This window comes from Papio anubis, chromosome 19 (genome assembly GCF_008728515.1).
Source record: "Papio anubis isolate 15944 chromosome 19, Panubis1.0, whole genome shotgun sequence".
NCBI lineage: Eukaryota > Metazoa > Chordata > Mammalia > Primates > Cercopithecidae > Papio > Papio anubis.
Window position 1 is genome coordinate 4,534,950 of NC_044994.1, and position 25,279 is coordinate 4,560,228.

The 25,279-nt window shown below is 46.1% G+C and overlaps 1 protein-coding gene across 7 annotated transcripts in view; it reads right to left on the bottom strand.

Annotated features, from left to right (window-relative positions):
• The window catches only part of MTCL1 (microtubule crosslinking factor 1), a 123,230-nt gene that overhangs the window by 3,950 nt on the left and 94,001 nt on the right, over nucleotides 1-25,279 (bottom strand). For 6 of the 7 annotated variants that reach the window (XM_031658705.1, XM_009192396.4, XM_031658702.1 and 3 more), the window contains 5 exons: nucleotides 21,153-21,320; nucleotides 15,014-15,268; nucleotides 9,651-9,947; nucleotides 7,346-7,377; nucleotides 2,567-4,100 (listed from right to left, as the gene is read on the bottom strand). In XM_031658705.1, coding sequence (XP_031514565.1) covers nucleotides 2,567-4,100; nucleotides 7,346-7,377; nucleotides 9,651-9,947; nucleotides 15,014-15,268; nucleotides 21,153-21,320 — 2,286 coding nt within the window. The remainder of the gene's footprint in view (nucleotides 1-2,566; nucleotides 4,101-7,345; nucleotides 7,378-9,650; nucleotides 9,948-15,013; nucleotides 15,269-21,152; nucleotides 21,321-25,279) is intronic. The other variant, XM_031658703.1, reaches the window with a different exon arrangement.

The window sequence follows — 25,279 nt, forward strand, 5'->3', positions numbered from 1 at the left end:
AGGTTTCAAGTCAGCAAGCCCGGAGGTAGAGGGCTGTCCCTCTCACTCAGGGACAGCCACCAGGAGAGACTTGCGGGCTCTCAGATCTAGCACATTCACTCCAAGGCAGGTGTGGGGAAGCGGCCGGGCGCTGGGCAGACAGGCCTGCCCTCTGCCATCTGCCCAGAGAGATGGAAAGTCCAGGGAGGAGCCACAGACCTCCCTCTAGTTTCTATGCCGAGCCACCCTTTAGCATTTAACATTTCCAACAGCATTCTGGCAAACGGAGGTATGGAAACTGCATGACTGTTATCTAAAACAGAGACCTTTATTCGGCTGCGTTTGTTTTGGTCACAACCACCAAGCTACTGCCACTTACTCTAAAAAGTTCCCCTCATATTTTCCACTTAGGGGAGGGAGGAATAGCATTCCATTTTCAGATTGTTCCTTCTCTTCACACTAGAACTCCTCCTCACGGCTTCTCTCTGCACTGCTGAACTAGTGCCATGGTGTCGCGAGAAAAAGAGGCCTGAGTGGTTTCCGGGAGAAGAGTGCAGTGAGAAAGGGAGATTGCCTGTCACCTGCGTCACTCCTGGGTCTGGATGCCTGAGTGAACATTCAGGGAGAGATTCCGCAGCAGGGCACGGGGTGGGCTTGGAATCAGAAGCAGTCCTGGGGATTTGGGAATGCATACCTAGAACTACTGCATAATTTATGGAGCAATGGGAAGGGGTTGCAGTGGCCCTAATATATTACATCAATTCAGGAATAATCCCACTGGAATCCAGAACAAGCAAAATTCCAACAGAAATGGAAAAAAGAGCCCATGGCATTGAGATGCTGCCGATGAGTGCTCCGTGCCCGCTCTGAGTCCCTGCAACTGCGCTCCCTTCACGTCATCTCTTTTGGTGGCAAACACACCAAGTGAAGAGAAAATCTAAACGAATACGGAGGACAAAAGGGGTTGGGCCACTTTGTACTGATAAAACCATTTTCATGCCATGATGCTGGGATCCCATCATGAACCTATTTTTGCTTGCAGGATTCACTATTAGTAATTCAAAGCATTTTTTGGTTCCTAAAAAACAATTTCTATTTGGTGTGTAATATAAATAGACAACATAGGCACAGGCGATTAATGCTTTGTGACATAGCCTCACTGTCAACTGAAATTAGAGCCCTCGGGAGCCCTAAGAAGGCAGGGCATTCCCATTTAAACAGACCCTTCCGCGGCAGCAGTACTTACCTGAGGACCCCAGAAGGATAGGGTGACAGTAGCCCAAAGAAGACACCATTTGTCACCTGAGAACATTCAACCAGCAGTTTGTCCTCAGAGCATGCAAACAACTTTATCACAAAGACTCAGATCTTGGAACATGTAGGCCATGTAGCATCAATATTTATATTAGGTGTGAACCATGCGGAATTGCCATTTCTCTAAGTCATTGGCAGTTCCACAGGTTTGACCTATTCAGATTTCCAGCCTGCATTCTGAGTTAAACATTCACTGGTGGGCCGGACTGGGAAGCCAGCCATCATTTACCCTCTTGTGGGAAACATGGGCCGGGTGAAACAGGCAATACACCTTCTTCCTCTCCCTGCCCATGAAGCCGGGGCTGCTCGGGTCCTGGCGAGAAAGCAGCGGGCAGCCCAGGAGCATGCTGCCGTCCTCCTCCTCTGACCCCTACCATCTGCGGGAGCAGCCTGGCTGGGAGAGTGCCCATGGGGCCAGGGGTTCCCAGCGTGGAGCCTGTTCATCCAGACTCCAGGCGAGTTGGACTCACTCCCCAGACAGACACGTCCTCTCTGTGCTGCACAAACCACAAAGTGGCATCCCCATAGCCGTCACCACCAGCATATCATCAGGCTTTCATTTTGCTCCCTGTTCGTACAAAAACACTACATGTGGATACGTATCAGAACCCAGTTCACAGTGGATTGATTTGTGAGTAGTGTCAAGGGCAATAATGATAATCATATTGTATTAGGGCAGGATTTTGATTTTGTCTATTTGTTTCACTTGGTTTTACTGCTAGGGGGGCTCATGGCCACAAAGAAGGTAAGTGATTTGTGAGCTGCCACATGGCTGTTTTGTAAGGAAGCCAGCCCAGGAATCGAGATCTTATGGCTCCTGATGAGATGTGCTCGTGCCCACGCTGTCCAGACCCTCTGCAGCTCACCTCATGCTGTCCCACATGAAGGTCTGCAGTATGCAGAAAGCCTGACACAACCATCCCATAGTTTGTACACGTGCACAAATTCACAGAAAGAAGGCAAGCTATGACCCCAAATGAAACGCCCTGATAAGCAAGGACCAATCACTTAGACTGGTGACAGAACCCACATCAAATCGTGTACTATATGATTTCCCGAGGACAATAAAAGAACATTTTCTTTAGAAAAGTTCCTCAGGGTTTTTTCTGCCTATTCTGTTCTCCCATAAATCCAACACCTCCCCAGCTCCCGATAACCAATCACGGACGATTCCTGAGATCAAATGACAGAGCACAATCCCAAATCCCAACCTGCCCCACAGCTAAAGGGAAGAGCTGGCGGGGGAGGGTGTGGGGCACTCGGCATTCATTACCTCCATGGGCCCCGGCTCGGCTGTGTCCCCCAGCGAGTGGCTGTCACCGTGGAGACCCGGGGGCCCGTGGGCAGCCTGCCTCCTCTCCTCCTTTAAGGCATGCTCCAGCAGCTTCTTGTTGAGGATCCGGGCCACGTTCTCAGTGAGTGTGTAGCCAGGGGGAGCAGATAAGTCCTGCCTCACTGGCGTGCCCTCTCCCCCTTCCTCCCTGCACATCTCTGAGCCCACCCCAATGGGGCTAGGTGACCTTCCTCGGGAATTGGTGCCTGTTTCCTGGCCTGGGGCCAGCTCCGGTGGGGGTTCTGCTGAGCGAGACCGACTGCCGGCCCGCAGCCCCTTCTGGAAGGGGTCCTGCACCACGGGGCTGTGGTCGATGATGTTGAAGAGGCTGGAGAGGCCATCATTGATGGTGGTGTGCACGGGGCTCTCCCTTGTGGTGGTGGAGCGGGCCCAGGCTGACTCACTGTACCCTTTCTGGGCCATCCCTGGTGACGTCCTGTTATTTGGCTGGTCAGCTTTGGGGAGGGGCTTCCTCTGCAGCTTGGGAGAACCATACTTGGGGGAGCAGCATGTGCGTTCAAACTTGGCCTGCACCTTCTCGATGGCAGGGGCCACCTGTCTGCTCCTAAGGCTTCGGGAAGGAGACGACACGGGTGTAGCACCGCCCCCAGCCTTCGGCGTGAGACACTTGTGGGGGCTGCTGGTGACACCGCTGCCACGCAGGGCTTCAGTCTGCAAGCCCACACTGATGGTCTGAACAGTCTGGGTCCCCATCGTCCGGGACCCATTGGTCTGGCAGGCCATGTCCTTGACTTGTGGCTCACCAGGCCCAGAGCAGATGGCATTCCTGACAGAGAAGGCCACCTCCTTCATGTCATCACTCAAGTTCTTGGACATCTCCAGGCTGTGCAGTGGGGAGGCAAACCCCAGGGAGGTACAGAGAGGGCTATCGAGGGGGCGCCGTGCCCCCTCCACGTAGTCCCGGGAGTGCCTGGGGGAGGTGCAAGGCCACCTGCTGAGCATGGGTTCTGGAGGGCCCCCCTTGGTGTCTCCCAGGCTCCCTCTGGCTCTGCTTGTGGGAAAGGGACTCTCGCCACCTGCCACCGTGATGCTGTCGACCCTGCGCACGGCAGGCGGGCTGTGTAACACGCGCACCCCCGACTGCTCGGTGAGGACGTGGCTCCGCAGCGGCTGCTTCTGGCAGTGCTCTGGGCTGGTCATGGTGTCCGTGGTCATGGTGACACTTGTGGTCAGGTACCAGGAGGAGTCGGGGAAAGGCTCCGTGCTGTCCTCGTGCCCTGCCCGCCCCACCTCGGTCCTGTCGGCCCAGAGGTCTGGCCCCCCACCATTGTGGCCCCTGGTGGGTGTGTAGTCCCAGCTCTTGTTGAACTCCTCAATGTACTTGAGGTCGTCTGGAGACAGGGGTGGGGTAATGTCCTCCTTGCTGCTGGTGGACGGCAGGCCCTTCTCAGGCAGGAACGGGGAGATGTCCATGAGGCGCTGGAACTCAGACATGGAGGACACGGACACTGCCCTGGGAAAAGCAGAAAAGAGGGTGTCAGCCCCCGCCACACCACAGCACCCATGTCCTGCCCTGCGTGGGAAGTGTCAGGGAAGGCGCCTGCTTCCACCCACACCAGGAGAACACTTTCAGCTGCTCATGTGCTGCACTCACGGGCTTATCCTGCGGGCAGCTATTGGACTCTGTGTGGCTCTGGAATTGTTCCTGAAGCCCTGCATTGGTCGGAATTTAATATAACCAACTCTGGCTCACACCTGTAATCCCAACGCTTTGGGAAGCCAAGACAGGAGAATCACTTGAGGCCTCAGTGCCTCAGTGAGAATTCTCAGGAGACTTGCTCGGACCACAATTGAAGGGTGAAGACGGTGAGTCACGGCGATGGCCAGGTTTTGGCAAGCTGCCACCTGACAGACACAGATTTGGTGTGGATTCTTCCATGTGTCAGCACTTTCAATCTGCCATGAGTTCGCTCAGTGCCTCTCACACGCCCGGCAGGTGCTGCAGGGGTGCCAGCAATGCTTCCAGGCTAAGACAGAAAGTGGCCGGAGTGCTTGGGCACAACTACCACCAGGGCAAAGAAGTGGTGGTCAGGAACGGGGCTGGGGCTGGCTGTGCCCGGTGTCTCAGGCAACAGAACCTCTTTGGCCTGGAATCCCTCCAGCTGGGGTGGGATGGGGAGGTGAGGTGTCTGCAGACTCACTGTCCAGATTCTGATAGGACATACTGATATTCCTTTCACCCCACAAAGCACAGGCTTAAACCTAGGGATCTAGACTAGTGCAGGCCCTGTGGAAGGGGTCCCAGATTGAGTGTATGGACCACTCCTCCACAGGACCTATTAATATGATGAGGCCAGAACTGGGGTCTGCTCTGAGCAAGTCCCCATACTGTGTGCACTGGTACACAGAACCAGCAAAGCTCTGGGCAGCTTTGCTGACAGCTGGCTTCACCGTGGGGGCAAGGCACCCACCCATGTGGTCAGCCCCATGGGGTAAAACAGCAGGCTAAAAGTGACGTCGTTAGGCATTCCATCTTGTTATCTTTTTGTTGTTGTTAGAAATAATCTACCAACTGTCCAGTGGTGCTGGCTAGATCCAGGGCCGGAAAGGAAGGGCAATGGTAGGGATGGGTTGATTTGTCCCAAGGTCATGAGCTTTCCAGCAAGTATGAATTTCCTTCTTCTCAATTCAAGGAGTTGCTGAATTAATAACGAGTTTCAGAACACTGTTCGCTGGGGACTGTGAGTGCCGAACACATGCCGACACCCTGGTCCTTTCCACGTTTCTGTGGACATAGCTCATCGAACTCCCACTTCTGCCCACAGAGGAACTGTCTCAGAGTTACATCAGTGGCACCTACCTGGGTGGGAACTCAGTGCCTCTGGGGCATGGATGGATATGGTGGAACAGAGATGATAAAAAGACAGAGAGAGCAGAGGCATTAACCTCAGCAGTGGCCAAAGCAAACAAAACCCATTAACCTCAGCAGTAGCCAAAGCAAACAAAGCCCATTAACCTCAGCAGTAGCCAAAGCAAACAAAACCGTGATGAGAAAATGCAGGACACGTCTGGAGCACGTGTAGGCGCTTCTGGGTGCATCGAAGAGAGTGGTGCAAACATACCAGGCAGCTGGAAGCCAGAGGAAAAGGGGCCGGTGGGGAGGGCACATCCAGTTTTCCTTTTGGACATTTTGAGATATATATATATATATATATTTTTTTTTTTTTTTTGAGACACAGTCTCACTCTGTCGCCCAGGCTGGAGTGCAGTGGCGCAATCTCAGTTCACTGCAACCTCTGCCTCCCAGGTTCAAGCAATTTTCCTGCCTCAGCCAATATTTCCATTTTATAACAAGCATGTGTTACTTTTGAAAGCATAAAGGCTGATGGCTTGAGTGGTGGAGTACAGTTGCTCCAAAGCCTACCCGGAAACATTGATGTGGCTGCTTCTGTGAATGGGGAAGGTGGGAGGGTGTAATGACTAAACTCTGTTTACTGCTTGTTTTGTGCCATGTGCTGCTTTCATTATGTGTATTAACATACATAAGCTGCAAAAAAAAAAAAAAAAAAAAGATAATCAAAATACCTCCTGTATACAGATGAGGAAATGGAGGCACAAAGCAGTTGAGTAACCTACGCAAGGAGGCAGAAGTGATTTAAACCCAGGCAGTTTGGGCTGGGCGCAGTGGCTCACGCCTGTAATCCCAGCACTCTGGAAGGCTGAGGCGGGTGGATCACTTGAGGTCAGGAATTCGAGACCAGCCAGGCCAACATGGCGAAACTCTGTCTCTATTAAAATATAAACATTAGCCCGTTGTGGTGGGGTTTGCCTGTAATCCCAGCTACTTGGGAGGCTGATACAGAATTGCTTGAACCCAGGGGGCAGAGGTTGCAGTGAGCCAAGATTGTGCCACTGTACTCCAGCCTGGGAGAAAGAGTGAGACTCCATTTCAAAAATAAATAAATAAATCAACCAACCAATCAACCCAGGCAGTTTGGCTCTAGAGCCTGAGCTCTCAAGTACTGTCCTGTACCACCCAAGAAGGACCAGAGAAGACAGTGTGAAGGACTGAAGTGTGCCACAGGCACGGCTAGGTGCTGCGGAGAGCAAATGGGAAAGGGATGGTCATTCACAGACTCAAAGTTCAGAGGGAAATCAAGGATGAGGCGATCTGGAAATGTTGAATTGCCTGAGAAGAAATTTCATGTGGTAGAAATGGTATGTACTCATTTGGAGAATGAAGAAAAAGTAAAACTGGAGGAAATTGAACTGGGGAGGAAAAAACTGGTATATAACTAACATCCACACCAACCACTATATATCTCCTTCTAGGACTCTACTGCCCGAAAATATTTTAATACATTCTCTTAGTGGAGCTTTTAAATACAGTGTATAAAACATCTCACAGCATACGAGAGAGAGATTTCCCAGACTTTAAAAGAGAAAAGAGAGGTTTCCATGGACCTTTCAATAATCACTAAACACAAGCATTCCTTTGTATACATAACACAACTACAACTGGAAAGTCTACCATAAAACTCATACACCCATGACACAGCATGTCTAGCTTCTTTGTTGTTAATAATCAAAAATACCACGTTTATGAAATGAATAGTAAAGCAGCCACTTCTTCAGAAGTGGCATAATTTTAAGTCATTTTGGAGAGAGTGGTAAAATAGACTGCATTGACAAAACAGAATTTTAAGACCAAGACATTTTTATTCCAGTAATCTATTTTTTTTCATCAATCTTACTTACCTTTGAAGATTCCCCTTGTGATTTTCTTCTTCCTATAAAGAAGAAATGACTTCGTCTGAATCGGTTAATTTTGGTTGCCTAGAACTAGGCCTGATTGTACTTAAGTGATTTGTTTGCTCTGCACCCCCAGGAAAACACCATTTAAAATGTACACTGAGGCCAAGCTCTGGTTAGGAGTGCTACGGCCCTGAGGCCTTTGAAGTACAATCATCAAAGCGAGGCCACAGCGTGATGAGGGGTTGGAGCTTCTGCAGTTCAGGGAGGAGCCCACATGAGTGAGAACAACTGGCTATAAACTTTGTCATGGAGGAAGTGGCTCTTCTGTGCTTCCTCAAAGGACCTCACCGACTACATGAATTTCAAAGCCAGCTTTTGTAACAACCTAAGAGTGAGAGTGAGACTGAGAGAGAGAGAGTGTGTGTGAGTGTGTGTGTACTGTTAGAGAGGAAGATGGAAGGTGACAGAATAACGTTAGGAGACTGGTGTCCCTTGGTCCCAGTCTTGCTGTAGAAGTTGACGTGACATCCTTAGGCTCGGGCACTTGATTTTAAACATTCCCATTTAGAATCAGAGGCAAAGTACAGTGCCTTCCCCTTTAAGAAGAATGATGCTGTGTTTGTAGAGAACAACAGAAACCCAAGGTTGTCTACTGAGAAAACACTCTTGTGCTGACGTGGTTGTGAAGCAGCAAGCCTCTGACTAACTTTAATGGAAGCGTATTTTTCAAGACAGTAAATAGCAAGGGGTATTTATCACTTCCCCTTAGTAAGCATGCCCCTTGTCTCTGCCATGCAGGTTCCAGTGGGCTGGAACCCAGCCACAGGCTCCCGACCCCACCCCATGTTACCTCTGCTATGTAACTGGACTGTACTAGATTGCCAATAGATCAGACAGGGTGGGACTGCAGCAATGTCCTGTCAACCTGATACACATTGCTGAGGATAAGGCATTTGACCTTACTGATGTGAGTGAAGTATAATTTCCGCATATTTCAACAACACTATTTGATATGAACTCGTCTAAGTCTTAAGTGTTTAGGAGACCAAATGATATGTGCAGCAACTGTTGAACTGCTTCACAGGTAATGATTCCTAGAATCAACTTTTTTTTTTTTTTGAGACGGAGTCTCGCTCTGTCACCCAGGCTGGAGTGCAGTGGTACGATCTCAGCTCACTGCAAGCTCCGCCTCCCAGGTTCACGTCATTCTCCTGCCCCAGCCTGCCAAGTAGCTGGGACTACAGGCGCCCACCACTACACCCGGCTAATTTTTTAGTATTTTTAGTAGAGACGGTGTTTCACTGTGTTAGCCAGGATGGTCTCGATCTCATGATCTCGTGATCCGCCTGCCTCAGCCTCCCAAAGTGCTGGGATTACAGGCATGAACCACCACGCCCAGCCCTGGAATCAACTTTTAAAACAAGGTTTTAAAAATCTTAAAGCCAGAAAAACATACCTGATGCTGTGCCATGGAAATGTCTACAGCTCAGCTCACTCATTTGGTGGTCTAATTTATGTAAGGTTTCTAAGTGTTGGATGTTTTCCCTTTGCGCAGAATTTTTTTGGTTATATTAGTTTTCTAGAATCAGAAGACTGTACTATTATTTCAAGAAAAGTTGAGGCTGGGTGTGGTGGCTCACACCTGTAATCCCAGCACTTGGGGAAGGCAAGGCAGACAGATCACTTGAGCCCAGGAGTTCGAGACCAGCTTGGGCAACACAGGGAGACCCTGTCTCTACTTAAAAAATAAAATTAAAAAAAATTAGCCAGGCATGGTAGCACGTGCCTGTGGTCCCAGCTACTTAGGAGGCTGATGGGGAAGGATCAATTGGACCTGGGAGGTCAAGGCTGCAGTGAGCCGTTATCAGCCACTACATTCCACCCTGGGCAAGACAGTGAGACCTCCAGCTCCAAAAAATCAAAAAAAAAAAAAAAAAAAAGGAAAAAAAGAAAAAAGAAAAAAGAAAAAGAAAAAGTTGAGCATATACACGTCCCAGAATTACTTACTTCCTCTTGTGTGTTTTATGGGACACACTCATTTGTGAGACCTGCCTTCTGTATAGGACTCTAGTCCAGTATTTCTAAACCTGAAACAAGGGGCAAAGTTAAACTGACAGCAGGGCATGCTAATTGAGGGTCAAGCAAAACCCTTGGTGTTGTGAAGATTTCATTTTTACTCAGTTCGGAGGTTGCAGTGTGCAAAAGTGCTGGAGCCCGCCAGGAGAGGAATCTGGCAGATGCCTCTTAGGCTTCATGACGGCTCCCTTATTCCACAGTAGTCAACTAGGATGGAGAAAACCTGGCTGACCTCAGGGAGGCGATTCCTGAACTCCCTCTCGGGCCTGTGGGCTGGTGGCTCCTCTGGCTCGTCATCCAGGGACAAGGCATCCAGGTAGAGATTCTCACTGGCCGAGCACCTGTCCGACTCCTTCAGCTTGGACAGTGGCTGGTCTTCAAATGGGATGGAGTCGGCGTCTGCACAAGGCCACATGGCCACAGGACGGGGCACGCGGTAGCTTCCCTGGTGGGGAAAGGGGCGAACGTTGCCGTCTTTTTGATCACAGAGGAAACTGCCACCTCTCCGGGGACTGTTCTCTTTCTGCAACTTGAGAATTTTAAAAATGAAAATAATTAGCCTCACTTTTCTGTCTGATGGTCTCCCTAAGACCATTGTTTCTCCACAATTTGGAAGTACTCATAGGTCAGTTTGAAAAACATTGTGAGAAGCAAATGTTCTTAACGTTCTGATCTTAATTTCAAAACGTAACACATTACAGATGCTTTACAAAACCCACAATTTTATCTGGCCCAGAAAATCTGCATTAACCACACACAAATACGGTGAACTCTTTCTGACACCAATATATGTGTTACTGTACATAACTCTGAGAGTTGTGCTCGTGGGAAATTCTACATTTATTACTATTTTAAAATCTAATGCTATTAAAGAATATGTTTGAAATGCTCTTTGGAACTTCCTTCAGAACTGAAGACACACTCAGTGGAATACTGTCAGTGATATCAAACTTCTAAGTGTGAAGCTGATTTTCCTAACTAGTCCCAGGGCATGTGGAACAGGTCCTATCAATAACTCAAGTGAGCAAACTTGAGTTTGTAACCATTTGGTGTTACAAACTCAAACGGCTGTTAACCATTTGGTGTTAAACATAACTTACACTTTATTTGAGATGATAAAAACTTAGCTATAAAGGCAAGTAAAGATCTGGTATGACTGAGTGAAGAAAAGTTTAAAAAGCCACATTACATTATAGTCATACTTTTTTGCCCGACTCCGTTGAATTCAAGAAGCGGCAGTGGGTGAGCACAGGGCCACCTGGAGTTAGAAGACCTGAGTTGGAACCATCAGTGTGTGGCTTGCTGGTTCGCAGGCAGGTGCAAGTTCCCGACTGTCCTGAGCTCAGCTTCCTTATCTGTAAGATGGGTTGTGCACGTGGGCTCACAGGAGTCAGGCTGGCTAGTGGGGGTCCAGCCCATGTAAAGGCATTATGCCTTTCTGGGCTGTTTTGGGGCACTAGGTGGAGATCTTGTGGAGGTGGCTCAGGAAGGGGGCCCATATGAAATCACAAGGAACTGCTGAGGCAGGTAGGCAAATGGCTTGCAGGGCGCACGGCCTCCCTCCCCAGAGGAGCCCTCACCAGCTTCCACTCCATTCTCCTGATCCCTCCTCATTGCTTCTCTTTCTAAAACAGCCACAGAAAGCACAACGGAGATCTGAAACTATTTCCGCCTATGAGTCTTTAACGGAGCCTTTATTGGATGACAAGCTCACACTACAGGATTGACTGCTCTTCTGAATAAGTATCTGAACGATGAAAGTGACATTTGAATTTGACCTGAAGGAGTGGCCAAACAATGATTTAAAGTCCTCAAGCGCTGAGACGGTGCCAGGAAATTTTAAAACCTCCTTGAATGCAGATCAATTCATTTTTTTTAAGCATCACTTACAAACTGCATCTCTGTGTCCTAATCTGAGCATTCATCCACACGTTGGATGCAAACATGCTTTCTGTATAGTCAGGAGAAAGCCATGGAAGACAGGAAAGACAAAAGGACGTTGGCTCATTGTTAGTAATTTCTAAGGCGGCAGAACAGAGATTTATCTTTATCTTTGAGAAAGATGGAGTCTGATGCAGCCAAAGCTTACATGTTAGCATCTGAGGCAGTTCACAGTCAAATGAAGGACCCAGCAAATACTAAAAACTCTACGTTTTAGCTCTGCCCCTCTGCTCTCTCCTCCTCCTCCCTGATGATGACACAGTTCTTTGCAGTTTTCTTAAAGATGCTAACTGCTTTAAAAAAAAAAAAAAAAAAAAAAAAAAAAGGAAGGCTTTTTATATGTTCATTTAATGCATGTCGGCACAATTTAGTTTCAACACATGATCATCTCTAAGCTATTTTGGGCAAGAAATTAAAATGCAAGAATCCCATCTGAAGCTGCAAATGTGCGCCGAGGGTGTGGAGTGAAGGGGGAAAAGAATGACTGAAGAGGAGAGCTATGAACAAGCACCTTCTAACTCAGTGAAGTGGGATTTCAAAAATAAACGCAGGCAGCTAGGAGCAACTTGTACTCAAGCTGCTAAGTGTTAGGTTTCCTAAAAACGAACTGGAGTGCTTGTGGTGGAGATATCTGCTGCTAAGATGCCTCTGGGGTGTTGTAATAGAACGGTCCTCAGAGCGGGAGGGGTTCCTATAGGAGTCATTTCAGCCAGCATCAGCACCTACTTGCAATCTTGGAGTAAAACAACTTTTAATGCCAGTCGAAAATGTTAAAGATTCGTATTTTAATACAGGAAACAATAAAGGTGACCTCAAGAGTGTCACCTTACCCAGACTGGTAGAAAGAAAAAAGGCCACTTTGTAAACAGGTTTTAAAAGAATGGATTTTTTAAAAGAATGGCAGCTGATTTAAGAAAGTTACTGGAAGGAGAATGCATGGATGACACTTTTTAGTTTGGTAAGTACAGCAAATATAACAGCAAATCCTATGGATGACACTTTTTAGCTCCATCAGTACAGCAAATATAACAGCAAGTTTTACATCATCTGTATGTTAACTGGGAACTCAACAATTCTAAGGAGAAATGTAATGTGACTCCATAAAGTCTCCTACCCCCACCCCGCAATCAAACTGGGATTGAGATAAGAGAGGCTGATAAGATAGATAAAATGTGTTATATGACCTTAGCCACATTCCCACAGTCATACATCACATAACATGCCTCATGTGGTGCAGAAATTATGTAGGAATTTAATGACACCGGACAAGTATGAAGCATGTGTTCTGAAAGTGGAAAATGGATTTAGTGTTACTTCTTTCACCATCTGTATTAGGTTATCACAGTCAAGGTTATGTTATATGGCTTACCAAGCAGTCAAATGTTGAGAGGATACATTGTGAAGAATGTTCAGTTACATTTCTCATTTACCTACGGCATATGTAGCTAGAAGTTAAATAAACAAGCAACCTAATGACTAATAAACGAACCAAATCTACACACGCCCAGACACACTGGAACCAATATCCTCTTTTCAGGAAGTTGAGATAATGCCTATAATTGCTCTCCCTCATTATCAGGATGGGGCACTGAGATTTAAGAAATCGTCTTTAAAAATGTTTACTATTTTGGGGAAAAGGCCAGATTTATTTTTGAAAGCCACAATTGCATGTCTGAAGCGTCAGTTCATTTGTAACCAATCGTCTTCTAAAAACAGCAATGACATCATTGTACAAAAACTGTGGGATCCATCAGACAGATTTCAGGAACAGATGCATGCCCGAAACTCATGTGTTTCAGATCCACGATGCTCAAAGATGTCCACCTTGAGGACTGGGTTCTGAGGTGGTGAGTGTGGCCGAACTATTCCGATACTGACAACTCGGAATTGGAGGTCAGCTCCTGACGACTACCTTTCCAAAATATAGTCTCAAAATGAGGCTGTGGCTCATCTTTAAGTCACTGACTTTTCAAAAGTTGAGTATCACCACAAGTGTCTAATTTTTCCTTTAGCAGAAATTCTTCATTCCCAAAAGTAAAAATAAAAACCTAAAAGACTTGCTTAATTTATATCCAAGGTGTGACTTCCCAAACAAATGAAGCCTGTGACTAGTCCAACAAGCCACCATGGCTAACAGGCGAAGGGCACCCTAAAGGGGCCATGGCAGGGATCATGATGGCCTCACCAGGGTACAGGAGGGACGTAAAAAGTGAGTGGCCCTAGAGCATGAGCCAAGAATGAAGCTCCCTGGCGACAAGTTGCCTGGAGTTACTGTGACACCGGTCAACTAAAGTTGGATATAATAAATTAGTGCCACTTCTATCCCTAAGATTTCCACCTAACCATAGAGCACAGACACACAGGAGATTTAATAAAGGAGACTCTTCACAAGTGCTGCATTTCCAAGCCAGAAAGGGTGGCCAGCATTCCTCTTGATAGGATTTGGGGAATATCAAAGATTAGTAAGGTGACTCATTTGTGTAAGTGGTGAAACCTGGGAAGAGTTTCAGCTCTTCTATCTGCAGTGTACTTTCCTTCTTTTGTTTTTTGGAGATGGGGTCTCCGTCTGTCACCCAGGCTGGAATGCAGTGGTGATCAAAGCTCACCTGCGGGGATTTTATTATTCTCAGTGGTTTCTAAGCCAAAGGCTCTTGGTCTTTTTTACCATTTAGTTTATTCTGCCTCCCTCCCTATCCAACATATGCATACGCTCACCTTTGTCATTGTACCTGCATAACACAGGCACCATGTCTATGGATAATAGAGCACATTTTTCAAAAGGCTCTATGGGTATTTAAAATAGAGTAATGAGATTATTTTTCCTGAGCTCAATTTCTTAGTGATTAATACATTTCCTTGAGACCGCATAAATTTGTAAGTGTGTGACTGGCTGAAATAAACAAAATGTATACTATGTAAAAATCCAGCCAGGGAAGAATTCCAGATCTTCATCAATTTAATTTGTGTATCCCTCAGGAACTACTGCAACTATGCAAACTGTTCTAAGTCTGATGCAATGCAGAGAACGGTTATATTGGCAGAAAAACGACTACCCCCGTCCTCCCCAAATTCATCTGAGTTTCTGAATTGTTTGTTTAGCTAAGATGATGAGCTACCAGCTACCTCTCTTGACTATGGTCCATCTAATCACAGCTCAGCAATATCCACAGCGGGCACACTCACCAGCAAACAGCCTGACTTCCAACTGAATTCAGCAATTTCTTTTCTAATGACAACAATTCCATTCAAGTCGGAGCAGTCACTGTGACCACATCTTTAGTGGCAATCTTAAAAGTTATAGTTTGTTTTCAACTGAATAAGACCTGAAATAACCTCCTCTTTCCAGTTTAGTCTTTAAATTCCTTTAAAAAGTTATCCCCCCTCCCACAACACCCACCCACCCTGCGCTGCCACTACCACACGTACACACAGGAGAGTTACCTATGAACTCTGCAATGAAAAGATCTGTGTCATGGAGAGGCATGAGCCTAGGTCTCCAACACAAGCAATTCTAGTATTTCTCTCTCGTCCTTTGGAAGCCCATGCATCCTGATGCTGCAAGGACCACAAAACAGCCTAATGTTTTTGCTTTCTGGGTCCATTGAGTAGTCTACACTCTGTGCCTATGCTCTAGGGCCCGGGGTGCCTCCTTACCTGCTCTATCCTCCACAGGAGTTCCTTCTTCTGCCGCTCCCACTCCTGCCGATCTCTGTCCAGGCGGTCGAGAAGTTCCACCTTCTCCCGGTTCCAGTTCTTCTCGCTGTGATGGATCTGCCAGCGCAGGTCCATGACCAGGCTGTGACTGTCGGCCAGGAGCTTCTGGTGCACCTCTCTCTCCTTCTTCAAGGCCCCCTTGCTCTCAGCGGAGGAGCCTAGTTCTCCCAACTTGTTCTCAGTCTTCTCTTCTAGCTGTCAAGGAAAAAAGACTTAGGAATTCCCTCTCTGACAAGTCTTGCATTCAAGGATGAAGTCTCAGCACATTTACATGTGATCCCTGGAAACATGTTTAAACCGAGATTGACCAATCCCATAGTATAAACAAATTTTATTTTTAAAGTCCTAATTAAGAGCATTTGACACAGACAGTCACGAAGAATGTTAAGCGGTGAGTAAACTGAGCTTCCCATGGCCAGCTTCCCTGCTCCACTTTCCTAGTCTAAGTCACCACTGTCTCTTGCCTGTACTTCTGTGTAACTCCTTGTGGGCAGGTACCACAAGGTACCTGTCCCTATATCCTTAGCTCCTATATGGAACCTAGGGATGGGACAGTTTTCAATAAATATTTGTCAAATACCCAGGAGGTTAAATATCAAAACCAAACAAGATTCTACATCTTATGTATTCAAACTTGTGAAAACCAAAGAGAAGACCTTAAAGACAGGGAAAAATGACACATGCCATAGAGGCAGAAAGACGAGAATTCCAGGAGACTTCTCATCAGAAACTTTGCAAGTCAGATGATGGAGTGGCATCTAAAGTGCTGCAAGAAAAAAGATCTCAACCTAGACTCAATTCTGTATGCAGAAATGGTATCTTTCAAAACAGAAGGAAAACACTTTTCAACAAATGAAAACTGAAAACAAAACAAAAACAAAAACAAAAAAAACATTGCCAACAGACCTGCACTTCAGGAAATGAAAAAGGAAGTTCTTTAGGCAGAAGGAATATACTAACAGACACTTTGATCTCTACAGAAAATAAACACTGGAAATGACATCTATGTAAATATAAAACTCATTATTTCTGTTTTAATTATTTTTAATATTTGATTATCTAAAGCAAAAACTGTTACAATGTGTTGTGTTTGCACAATATGTAGAGGTAAACTATGACAGCAATAGCACAGAGGATGGGAAGGAACTGGGAATATACTGTTGCAATTTCCTCAGGCACCATGAAAAGTAGCCTAATAGGATTTCAAGGTAGACGCTGAGTAATTAAATACGTATATTATAAACCCTAGGGCGAACACTAAAACTGCACGGCAAACACTAAAACCGCACAACAGCTTGCTGTTCAGTGCCTTGTTTTTATCCTCACAAGCAATCTCTTATATTTTATTAAGTGCACAATTTTAACAAATTGTATACTTTTCAAAGAAAGGCCTTTCACACAGATTGCCTCACTTGGTCTCTACTGCAATCCTCTACGTATAGGTATCCTTATTTCCAGTTTATTTGTGAAGAAATGGCAGCTCAGTGCTTCAGGGACTTGCCAAAGGGACATGGTAAGTCAGTAACCAATATTCATATGTAGAGTTCAATTAACTTTCTTATAATGAGTTACTTCAAGACCCACTAAAATAATTCATGGCTGATTATCCATGTCTAAGCAGATTGTTTTAACTTTTCTAAGACTATATATATGTATATAAAAATATAAAGATTAATGACTTAAACCAGCCAGTATTATTACATTTAGAAAGACGTCTATATCAGTGCTGTAGTTTGGATGTCTGTCCCCCAAACTTCACGTTGAAATTTGATCCCCAATGTCGGCGATGGGGCCTAGTGGGAGGTGTCTAGGTCATGGGAGTGGATAGATTCATGCCCTGCGGCAGGGACTGAGTAACTTCTCCCTCTATTATTTCTTTATGAGCTGGTTGTTTAAAAGAGCCTGGCACCTCCTCCCACCTGCACTTCCTTTCTTGCCCTATGATCTGCACACATCGGCTCCCCTTTGCCTTTTGCGGAGTGGAAGCAGCTGGACCTCTCCAGTAGCAGATGCTGGCACCATGTTTCTTGTGCAGCTTGCAGAACTGTAAGCTAAATAAACCTCGTTGTTAAATAAATTACCCAGCCTCAGGTATTCCTTTACAGCGACAGTAAATGGACTAAGACAGGCTGCTGAGTGTGTGCTCAGTGAAACTGAAAGTTCTTGCCCACCAGGGACTCACTGGGAGAGAGCTAACATCGAATCTCGCCTCTGTAATAAAGGCAAACCCTTCATTAAGTGGGGAGAGCACACTGTTTTGTCCCTGAATCTGAGTGCGACTCCGGCCTTCTTGGAGAGAAAGCAGGGAAAGGCCTGAGGAAGCAGATGACAGCCACGGGCACGGGTCAGTGGTGACACTTCTTGATCAATTATAAAACGCAAATCTGGGGAAAATAAAACTTTTTTTAAGTAGAAAGAATGCAGAAACAAAAGAGGGGAGAAACTTCCAGTGTTAGCTAACCAGAAGACTACCAGAAAAACACCAAGCACCACAAAATCCCATTTTAAAAGAGCTGCTGGAAGCCCACATAACCCAGAATGAAAGGCCGCTGAGCCCCTCGCAGGTACGTCTGTTCACCTGCAGATGCTTCCAGCCACCAACATGTCCTCTCTTTAGAATCTCCTCATGCAGCGTACCCCTTCCTGGGCCCCACATCGCCTCTGCTCACCTGCTTTGTGAAGACAGTGAAGGCACATTCCTTCTGCCCACAAACTCCTCTGTCCACACCTCTCAGGTTTCTCATGGTCAGGGTCACCCCCTCCCCTCAATGCTTAGAGCCCAATCCCCCCGCCTACTGAGGGACCTCGTGTCATCAGTGTCCCTACACTGTCAGGTCTCACTGGACAGGCCTCCCCGTGACCCCGCGGCTCCTGTTACTGCACTGTCTGTGCTCCCTCTTTCCCCTTCCCCGCCCAACTCAACTTCTGTCCCTCTGCACAGTGCACAGTGCTTCAGCCCCACACCCCGACGGCAACTGCTCGTCAAGTTTTCCAGGGACCTCCTCACTGCCAAGTTCAACAAAGCTTTTTATCCCTCATCTGTCCCGTCCTCTTCAAAGCCTCTGATGTTGCTGAACTCCACTTGGAACGCCACGGTGTCTCTCCTTTTGGCTTCTGGGACGGCATTTGCTCTGGATATTCGTACATTTCTCTGGCTGCTCCTTTCCAGTCTCTTCTCCCTCTACTCATTTCTTGAAAATGAATATTTTGGTTCCTTCTATGAGTTCCTCTCACTCTGTGCAGTCCTGGAGAGTCCTCCATGGCCCTGCCTCCCACCTCCTCATTCACGCCCAGGTATATACATCTTCAGCCCAGCCCCCAGTGCCTGTGATGACACATACCTCAACTCAAATCCAACCTGTTCCCTTTCCATCCCAACTGGTTCTCTCTGCGTTCCTGTCTTGGTGATGGCGCCATCGCCCAGGCACCCACACTAGAAACCTGAGAGCCGTGCGAGGTGCTTGTTGCTCCACGGTGTCTCATGAACCGGCCACCAGGCCCGGCCATTCTCTACTTGCTCTATTTTTTTCAGGTGTTTTCCCTCCACTCCTTCTCCACTGCTGCTGCTTTACTTCAGAGTCACCCCTCTCACCTCCAATCTCTGCAACCCAGGGCTCCTCAATATTTTTACTGTGGACCCAGGTGGCAGCCTGGTGAAGCCAAAAGTCTCCTCCTCACTGTTAATTCTGGGATATCCACAACAATTGTAAAGGGAAATGGAGAGATGTGTGATTACTTCTTATTCTTTCATTCCATATTTCCTTTCAAAAAGATCTGTGATTTCTGTTGGGCTTGTTGCCTACACTTATAACTGGAGGACACGCTCAATTTTGGTGGAAAGTCAGTGATCGTAAAGATGCATCTCTTTCCTATTCTAGTTCGGCAATTCCCTGATTTCAGTCTATAGACCACTAACCCTAGGTTAATCCATTCAATTCTAATGGCTCCTAATCCATTCTCTATCTTGAAGCCAGAATAATCTTTTGAAAAAGGGAATCTAAGCTTTCATGATAAAATCAGAATTAAAGGATCAATTCCTTAAATATTATTCTTTCCCCTCATACCTAAGCTTATCAAATGAGCCATGCTCCTTTCTTCACGGTACTCTTTTTTTTTTTTTCTTTGCCTGAAACTTCCTTTCTCTTCTTTTCCACATTCCAGTTCTTGTCCATCCTTTGAGATTTTTCTCAGCAGGACTTTCACAGCCTTCCCCGAATTCTCAAGCCAAGGCATGTACCTTGCATGTTCCTGTTCCCTGACAGCCCTATGTGCAAGCCTGGTGGGCACTTTCCATGCTTTTATAAAGGACAGCACTTGTTTGGGTCCCCCACTGCACTGAGAACCCCTTCAAGGAACATCTGATTTCTTGCTGGATCTTCAACATTTAGAGCAAGGCCTGAATCAGGAGTCTGCTGAAGGAATCGAGGACCTGGGAAGTGTCATCAACATGGGCTCCACTGAAGGGAACTTGTAGCAGAATTAAACTGTTTTGCATTTAAGTAGAAGAGAGTAAATATGGGATTATTACAAATGGGCTAGCATCATCCTATATTCATTGCTTCCTGGGTTGCAAACGTTTAAGAAACTTCCTAAATGATTTGGGCAGAAGATAAACTCTCTACCTATGACCACCTGCTGGCTTCTGGGTCTGAAGTTCTAGCTTTATTTTTTTGGTATTTAGGGACTCTCCCTAAGGGTTTATTTGTAGCAAACCTGTGGGTGGATACTACGTTCCTATAAAACAAAGATGAAATGTTTTGAAACTGGCTTGCATCGAAGATTACACCTCCCTTCTTTAGCCACAGTTCGGGCTTTGAAAACATTTAGCTCCCTCTATAAACATATTTTTTAAATAGGGTTAAAGGCAGTTCATCAGAGACTGTCCTTAGTCATTTCTCCTTCGCTGCTGACGCTGCAGGCGGGGACTTAGATAAACGGAGCATCTAGGTCAAATCTCCCGCGGGCAGCAGGCAGGAGCCACAACCAGGCCAGCTGCTCTCTCACTTGATGCTCAGGCCTGCAAGGCTGTGTCCCTGCCCCACCCACGGCTGTCAGCCCAACATCGCTGCTTGCTGCGGCCAGGTGGAAATGCAGGGGAACTTGTGGGCACCAGGAGAGCTAGAGTTTATTTTTTTGTTTTTTATTCTTTTTTTTTTTTTTTTTTGACACATCAAGCCTTTTTCATCTTTTATCAAGACCATGTGACAGGGGGTCTCCTTTCCAGGCAATTCTGTTCCTTTCATGACCAGGCCAATTCCTATAAAATTTTACTTACTTTATGGTTTGCCTCAAAATAGAATCTAGGAAATAGATTACCAAGGATACACAGATCTGCCCTCCCTCCTCATGATCAAGGGGCTGGAAGAAACCTTGAGAGCTGCTCTCAGGAGCAGATGCCATGTAGGAAGTCACATGACATTCAATGGTTTCCAAGGAAGAAACACTTAGGAAAGGATGTTTCTTGCTATGTCTGATCTTAACTCCTATGCTGGGGCTTCCCTCTGGTGTGCGGTGGAGGCAGGAAACCTGGGCGATCTTCCTGCCCTAGCACTAAATGGCTCTGTTAGCTGAGCTGAGCTGTTTCTTCTGGGCCTCAGTTTCCTTTGGTATAAGGAGACTGAAATTGATTAGAATTCTTGGGCATGCAGTGGGAGGTCTCGAAGTTCTTTCTGATATTTTGAAAAATCTCAACGAAAGCATGCATTTACCTTTTTCAAAGACAACTAAACCACAGTCTGCTTTTGCTTTGCTGCTGTCCAGAGCGATGTCAGCTCAGTGTGATGACAGCTTCAGCTTGGCCATCCTCTGATGGAGCTAAATACACGCTTGTTTAATGCAGAATGGGAGAATACATGCTGCTCTGAAAATGCTGCTTGGTGGAGGCCGTACTGCATACGTGCGAGAGGGGACATCAGGGAAAATGAGGCCTCTGCACTTTAAGAAGAGACACAGTCACTCCTCTCTTTTTTCCTGGACAAGAAGCCCATGGTTCTGAATCTCTCTCTGCCCACTCTCCTCCACATATCCTGGACAGCAGAGACACATAGTCAGGATCAAGAGAGACCTGGGAGGGTGGTACCTGTTCCAGACGGCACTTGAGCACGGCCCACTCCACGTCCCAGGCTGCCTTGTCGCTGGCGTACTGCTGCTGCAGCCGCAGTCGGGCACGCTCGTCCTCGCGCAGCTCCGCACGGAAGTCCTCCAGCAAGGTCTTGAAGGCGCTGAACAGCTGCTGGTTTTCCACCACCTGTGGGAACACTGAGTCAGGCTCCACCACCTCCTGCAAGCGTACTTTTTAGGTCAGAAGAGGAGAGGATCTGGCCATCACGGTAGGGTGGGGGTTGTCTCCCAGGTGCTGTTGGCAGTGGGTGCAGGGCGGGTGGGGAGTCTGCAGTTTGCCAGGGAGCAAGGGGTCCCTGTTGCTGGCCATCAGTCTCCTGGGCCTGAGACTGAGGACCTGTTTGATCGGCAGGAAGGTAGAAGGAAGGCTGCCCTGGTGACCTGGCAGCTGTGTTCAGAGGCTGGAACCTAGGCTGGCGCTGTGGGAACCTGCCACAGAGGTGCTCTGGGCCCTGAGGAGCAGGAGCAAGGAAACTCTAGGAGGCCACAGGGAACCGCGAAGCCAGGGCTGCCAGTCACTGTGTGACTTCAGATGTCCAGAACACTGAGTTGGGCTGACAAGACTACCATGGGGGTGCAGATATGACAAGACCGATACACCCACTCATATATATGCTGCCATTCTAGTGCCAGATGTTGTACTAGAGGAAAATTAACAAAGGCCAAGGACTCCTATGCAGAAGTCAGATCAGACTCTGACTTGTGGTTACTAAAAGGACACAGATATGACACACATGGCCACTGTTGGTGGGTGGGTTTAATTATTAAACATTTTGATGCTTAATAATTAAAGCCAAAGGTGAAATGCGCAACCTGTTCATGAAGGCTTTATTGTGGTTCCTTGAGATGGAACTACTAGCCCTCACTTTTCTGCCTCTCAGAAAGGGACAAGCCAGACCCACCCTCACATTTCCAGTATTTGGCACAATCCTTGGCTCATGTTAAGCATGCAAATGTGTCTGGTAAATGAAGAGTGCATTTTTATTACTAATGTGCTTATATCTAACTTAAAATGGTTTATATGTTCTAAAACCTGCCCAGCCTTTTGAAGTCAAATTTCAAAGCCATGATTTCTATCTTAGTACATTTCAGCAAGGGCATTATATCAGAAAGGTTTGGCCAAATGAATGAAACATGCTGAATCAATTATGGTACCTTGACAATAAAAGCCTCGTGAGCCCATCTCTTCCAATCAGCACTGAAAGCACATCACAAGCTCTCTGGGCGGTCTCAGGGCATTCTTTTTGGTGCATTTATGAAGCAGGAGTTATAAAAGCTCTCTAAGTCCCACTGGATATAGACAAGCTCTAGTATGGAAAAACAGAGCCCCACCCTCTCAGAATTCCTCATCCCCCAAACTTGATAAACCTCTCCTCCCTGGTTCGGCAAGCACACTGGGGACCCCCCTTCCGGTTCTGCACACACACCGGCCTTCACTCCGCAGTCATGCTTCTAAATCCATCTAGCTGATCCACCAAACATACACAAAAATGGTTAAACATATACGGGAGGAATTTAAGATACTTTGGATGGATGTTTGTATTTATATAAAATTGTACAGCCACAAAAAAGAATGAAATCATGGCTTTTGTAGCAACACGGATGCAGCTGGAGGCCATTATCCTAAGCAACTTAACGCAGGAACAGAAAACCAAATACCGCATGTTCTCACTTATATGTGGGAGACAAACACGGGGTACACTCGGACAGAGAGGGGAACAACAGACACTGGGGATTCCAAAAGGGGATGCAAGGAGAGGGGCAAGGGTTGAAAAACTACCTATCGGGTACTACGTTCACTACTTAGGTGACGGGGTCATTAGAAGCCCACACCTCAGCATCATGCAATATACCCATATAATAAACCTGCACATGTACCCCCGAACCTAAAATTATATATATATTAAAATATATATTATATACATTTATAATTATATATTCTATATAATTTATATATTCAAAAATAAAGTTGTATTAAAAAGAGAAATTCTTTAATATGAGCAGATTTATTATAGGGATCTCCATAGTTGTCGCCAGTATTTAATCGAGTAGACTTTTTTTTTTTTTTTTTTTTTGAGACAAAGTCTTGCTCTGTCTCCCAGGCTAGAATGCAGTGGATCACGGCTCACTGCAGCCTCAACCTCCTGGGCTCAAGCAGTCCTCCCACCTCAGCCTCCCAAGTAGCTGGGACTATAGGCGTGTGCCGCCACACCCAGCTAATTTTTGTATTTTTTGTAGAAACAAGGTTTCATCATGTTGCCCAGGCTAGTCTCAAACTCTGGTCTCAAGTGATCCACCTGCCTCAGCCTCAGAAAATGTTGGAATTGTAGGCATGAGCCACTGTGCCCAGCTACAATGGACTTTTGATGGAGGAGAAAGGCCTGTTTGTTCATATTTATTGCTCTTTTTCTCACAGGGAACAATTTTTACTTTAATAACTCTGGGACAAAATGCATTAAGAGTACAGTTCAGTTAACATTTGAAGAACTCAGAAGCTAGGGAACCATCTATGAGTCTTATATATTCTTACCAACCCACTGAATAGAAATAAATTAGCACTATACTCAAAGACATGCTCGCCAAATATGTGAAGCTGTGACAAACGCAGAACAGTTCTTAAAAGTCCACGTCAAAAAGTACCTAAAAATTAGCCAGGTGTCATGGCTCTTGCCTGTAGTCCCAACTACTCAGGAGGCTGAGATGGGAGGATGGCTTGAGCCCAGGAGTTCAAGGTTACAGTGAGATACGATCACACCACTGCCCTCCACTGTGGGTGACAGAGCAAAACCCTGTTTCAAAAAAAAAATCTAAAACTTATCTAAGTACAGTTGAGTGATAAGACGTGTCACAACAATCTTTTCAGAAATATACATCTTCATATAGAATTTGTTTGCTGAATAATCACATATATTTTGTGGTAGATTTGTTTGGGAGTTTCATCTTTGGATTTTAAATTAAAAATCACTGCTTTTTGAGTCAAGAGTATTTCAAGCAGAAAATAATGGTAATAATTTTGATCCAGTTTTTGGAGAAGTCATTTAATTTTCACTGAAAAGAAAGCAGAAAACCATATAATACATTGTCATATGTAATCAATAGTTTCCTATGAATGCCAAGTTACATATGGTATCAGACTATGCTGTTCTTGGCCCATACACTACACGACATTAGAATCAGAACTGTACAGTCCTCTTGCAGATTGGAAACCTGGTTTCTCTGGTAGCAAGTACTTTTTGGCTTTAACAGATACTGAATTCAATAAAATTTAAGCCTTAATGATTTATGCACATTTGCATCAGAGTAATCAAAACAGTGCTCTATTAAACCCGGATAACATTAATCAACGTGGAATGAGTTCCAGAATTGCTTTGGGGTGAAGGTGGCCAAAGGGAGCAAAAGAGCCCAGCTCAATGCTGTTGGTACCTGTTATCATCATTCCCCAAGAGCAGCATGTGGCACAGCAGGAAGCCAGGCCAGCTCCTACCATTAGCACGCAACAGCATAAGTAGACGTCCATGTCAACATTTCTGAAGACCCAGAATGAGCCGTAGATGGGCATGATTTTTCTAATGACTTTCACACACATGAAAAAAAAAAGCAACGATAATTACTAATATTATAGGTGTTTCCTATGGCCAGGGGGTGTACTAAATTACCGCCAACATGACCTTATTTATATGTCACATCAATTTTGAGTGCATATGCTATGTTCCCCATTTTACAGAGGAGGAACTACGGCTTGGAGTGGCTGAGGGCCAAGGTTCTACTGTCAAGGAAGTGAGATCCTGGACTGCAGTCCAGGTCGTCCCCTTCCAAGGCCAACAAACGGAGCCAGGAATATTCGAATTCTGACATTATACCCTGCCAAGCCTTTTTCTTCTTCTTCTTCTTCTTTTTTTTTTTTAACTTCACCTTGCAGAAGCCATCTAATCCCCATGAAGCTAATTCCATTTCCCATATCAAGGGAAATTAATGATAGTGAGTCATTCTGAGAGAATACCTAAAAGTTAACTTCTCTTATTTTTTTTCCCCTGGTGGCACCCCTTGCTGGGCTACCTTTTGGGTAAAAAGATGACCCAAATCAAG